This window comes from Glycine soja, chromosome 18 (assembly GCF_004193775.1).
Source record: "Glycine soja cultivar W05 chromosome 18, ASM419377v2, whole genome shotgun sequence".
In the NCBI taxonomy this organism is placed as follows: Eukaryota; Viridiplantae; Streptophyta; class Magnoliopsida; order Fabales; family Fabaceae; genus Glycine; species Glycine soja.
The window spans coordinates 46,017,687-46,021,304 of NC_041019.1; the positions used below are offsets into that span (position 1 = coordinate 46,017,687).

Genomic DNA, 3,618 nt, shown 5'->3' on the forward strand with positions numbered 1-3,618 from the left:
TCACAAACATGCTTGAGCTCTTCACCATGAGCTTCTAGATAAGAGTATTGTCTAATAGCATCCCCATCCATTATTGCTTTAGCAATCATCTTGGATTTCCAAGCAATAGCCAAACTTATGCCAATACCATACTTGAACTTCACAACATCCATTATTTGTGTCAATTTTACATCATTGTTGAACTTCAACTTCTTTGCAACAATTTTCAAGACCCATTTAGAGTTAGCATTCTTGTTGCTAAAGTCCCTTCCACAATGATGTTTTGGTCTGCAGGTCTTATCCTAAGGGTGGAACTCCTCCCAACCTTGCTACAAAAAACCTCGTACCCACATCTGTCTTTGTGCTTCCCTATTACTCATTTTGTCATTTGGTCAAAACACAACCTGTATCCCATTCATTATAGAATGCTCAACAATTGCTTCTTTGAGCTCCTGTAGGCTGCAAAAATTCATACCAATCTTGAACTGAAAATCTCAATTCAAATCTTTTTTCTTGTATCTAACAAACTTATGTATGTCTTCTTCATTAAATTCGAATTCAGCACTGTAAAGCTCTTCAGTTTCATATCCCTCACTCAATTCACCATCTCCTTCTTCTATATTCACATCACCACCACTAGATCCAACATGAGAATCTTTTTTTCTTTTTCTTTTTTTCTTCAAAATCAGGTTAACTAAAGGTTCATCCTCACTATCAAAACCGTCATAACTGCAATTGCTCTCTTTTCTTGACTATCTTAAAAAAGAACACCCTCATTATCATTCTCATACCCACTTTCAAAACCACCTTCATCAAACTTAGTATCACCATTATGAAAGATTTTATTATTATTATTATTAGGGTCTTAATTTAGAATAACAAAAAATTATAATATTAAAGTTTGAAAAACTAATATAATCCTACTAAATGCAAAAATGAGCGATTACTTATATATTATTAATATAGGTGAAAAGAATGATCCTCTTTTCTTCGCATAAAGATAGAGATAATATTTTTTAATGATAAATAATCCTTATAATACTTAAATTATAAGATATAAAATTTAAAACATATATAATAACTAAAAACTATATTTAATTAATAAAAATCACATTATTTCAACAAATTAAATATTTTTTTACAATAAACACATTTAAAACATTTATAAACAGACTCAATTAAAAATATAAAGCAAAAAAAGAATATAAGTAATCTTCTTCCTCAAAATTAATATAAATAATTCCAAATATTTTAAAAATAATAATTTTAGTAATAAATATATAGTTTAAAAAGTATTAAATAAAATATACAAATATTATTTAAAGAAACCGTAAAACGCCCGGATTTAAAATTTAGTTTAGTGTATAGGAATCTATCGTTTCAAGATTTAAACTTTCAATTTTGATGACAACGAAGATATATATATATATATATTATAATTAAAATGATTGTGCAAAAAAATATAATAAATTGACAATATATCAGTGTTAAAAAAAATCGCCCATAGTTCACTTAAACTGCATTTTTGTCTTTACAATCAACTTTAAAATTACAAGAAATAATTATGTTGTGGAAAATAATAAGCAACCCTAAACAAGTCAATCCGCATGGTCTAATGTTCATATGCTTTTGTCGGACTTAGCTCACATTAACTACAAGTTAAAGTGGCCGTCCATGAATCACAATTCACAACCCATATACTCACATCTCTCTCTAGTCACAACACAGTCTTACACGTCATAATATTGTATCTTGAGTAAGAAATAGTACAATCATAAAATCCTCATTTGCATTTCACAATTTGAACATAAAATTAACTCGAAAGTATATATACAAGTTTTATGTATCAACAACAAAGCCTGAGTTTAGTTTTTTTAGTATTAAAATCAATTATTAATATAAAATATATATTAATTCTATCGATAACTAATATCCTTAAATCCAAGCAGAGCTGATTGAACATTTTGGATAGAGGGTTCCTCTCATGTGTTTATGATTTGTGTTTTCAACATATATTTATGTGCCATTCCAGAAGTTGTGAATTGTAGTTTTCACAGCACTTTCTAATTTGACGTGAAATTTTATATCCATAAAGTATATCCAAATACACTGTCATAAAATCTAGGTAAAAAGCATAAAAGCTACTCTGCAACCTCGCACAAATTTGCTACTATGATTAGTTAATGCATGAATTTCGAAAAACATCGAATAATTTTTATTTTTCTGCACTTTCATGAAACGGAATTATAAAATAACGCAAACAGACCCAAAGTTGGCTCCGTTATTCTAACATCCAAAAACACCATCACAATTTCTTTTTCTTGGCAGTTTACCATTGCAGAGGCAAAACCACGCCGTTTTCAACTCTTTTCATTCGTTTATTTTGCTCAAGAATTCAGAAAAAGCACAGCCTCACGATCCACGTTATTCATAGTATCCAACGGTATCCTCTCAAACCTCCAAACCGGACACACCCTACGGTTTCGATGAGTCCAACCCATCCGATTTCTTCCTTATAGCCCGCGTCCCGAAAATCAAGAACCCGATGACGTGGCCGCAAATTGCAACGACAAACACACCCCCATTAAACGACATGACGGCCAGCATCACCATATAAGAGAGCCCGGAACGCACGCCGTATAGCCCCGTCTTGAGGAGCCCCCCAACGACGTCGTTTGAGCCCCCGGGCTTGAGCTTCACTATGTTGGTGAACGAGAGCCACTCCACCAGCACCGCCATGAAGAACACGAGGAGCAGCGCCACCGCGTACATGGCGGCGCTGTCCCCGGGCCAGCACCGGAACAGTATGTCCACCTTGTGCCCCCAGTAGAACGTCGTGTGTATCGGAATCCGCCGCCGCCCCAGCATCGTCGCCACCGTAGAATTGTACGGCGTCGGAACACCGTCTGCAGTAGCCGTTGAAAACATATTGAAAACTAATGAAGTGTTGTGACTAACTATAGATATTAATGCAACGTAACAAGGGTTTTATGAGACTGTCCAAAACTACCATATGTAATAATAACGTAGGAACGAACATGGTACGTGGATTACTATGGTTTATATAGAATGCGTAATTGCTTAGCAACGTTAGTGTCGGTTGGGACATGACAAAATTGAACATGAAGATATGATTCTGTTTCATAAAAATTGTTCCATAATTCGTATGCAAGCAAGCGGATACGTACTATGATTAAAATTTAACATTTTTCGGTGATCAAGAAAACCGAAAGGGAAATTAAAGGAAAAGCAAGCTATGAAGAAGTAGCACTTTAGCTCTAGCATTATCAGCAGAATGGGACCCTCCATCAATTCACTTTTGTTTTTCTTATTACAAAAGTTTAGATTTGGACTGATTTTGATAGTTTATAATTTATATGCTATACTTTACAGTTTTTTTTTAAAATTTTGTATTTTATTTTTAACAATTTTGATTTCAATAATCCGGATTAGAGTATTAATGTTATTGCATTTTTATTGAAAATCTCTCATAAATGAAAATTATAAAAATATTTTGACTTATATTTGTTAGAGTAGGAATAATCTTATATGAGATATAGATTTGCATGCCTATATATGCTTTAAAAAAACTTATTTTTAACAAAAAATTACAAATTACAAATTACTCAATTCCTTTAT

At 32.6% G+C, this 3,618-nt stretch overlaps 1 protein-coding gene across 1 annotated transcript; it reads right to left on the reverse strand.

Annotated features, from left to right (window-relative positions):
- Positions 1-2,076: 2,076 nt before the first annotated feature.
- Positions 2,077-3,017, reverse strand: LOC114395883 (copper transporter 6-like). The gene has a single exon (XM_028357751.1). It carries the CDS (start codon positions 2,905-2,907, stop codon positions 2,455-2,457), a length of 453 nt encoding a protein of 150 aa, XP_028213552.1. The 5' UTR covers positions 2,908-3,017; the 3' UTR covers positions 2,077-2,454.
- Between the last annotated feature and the right edge of the window lie 601 nt (positions 3,018-3,618).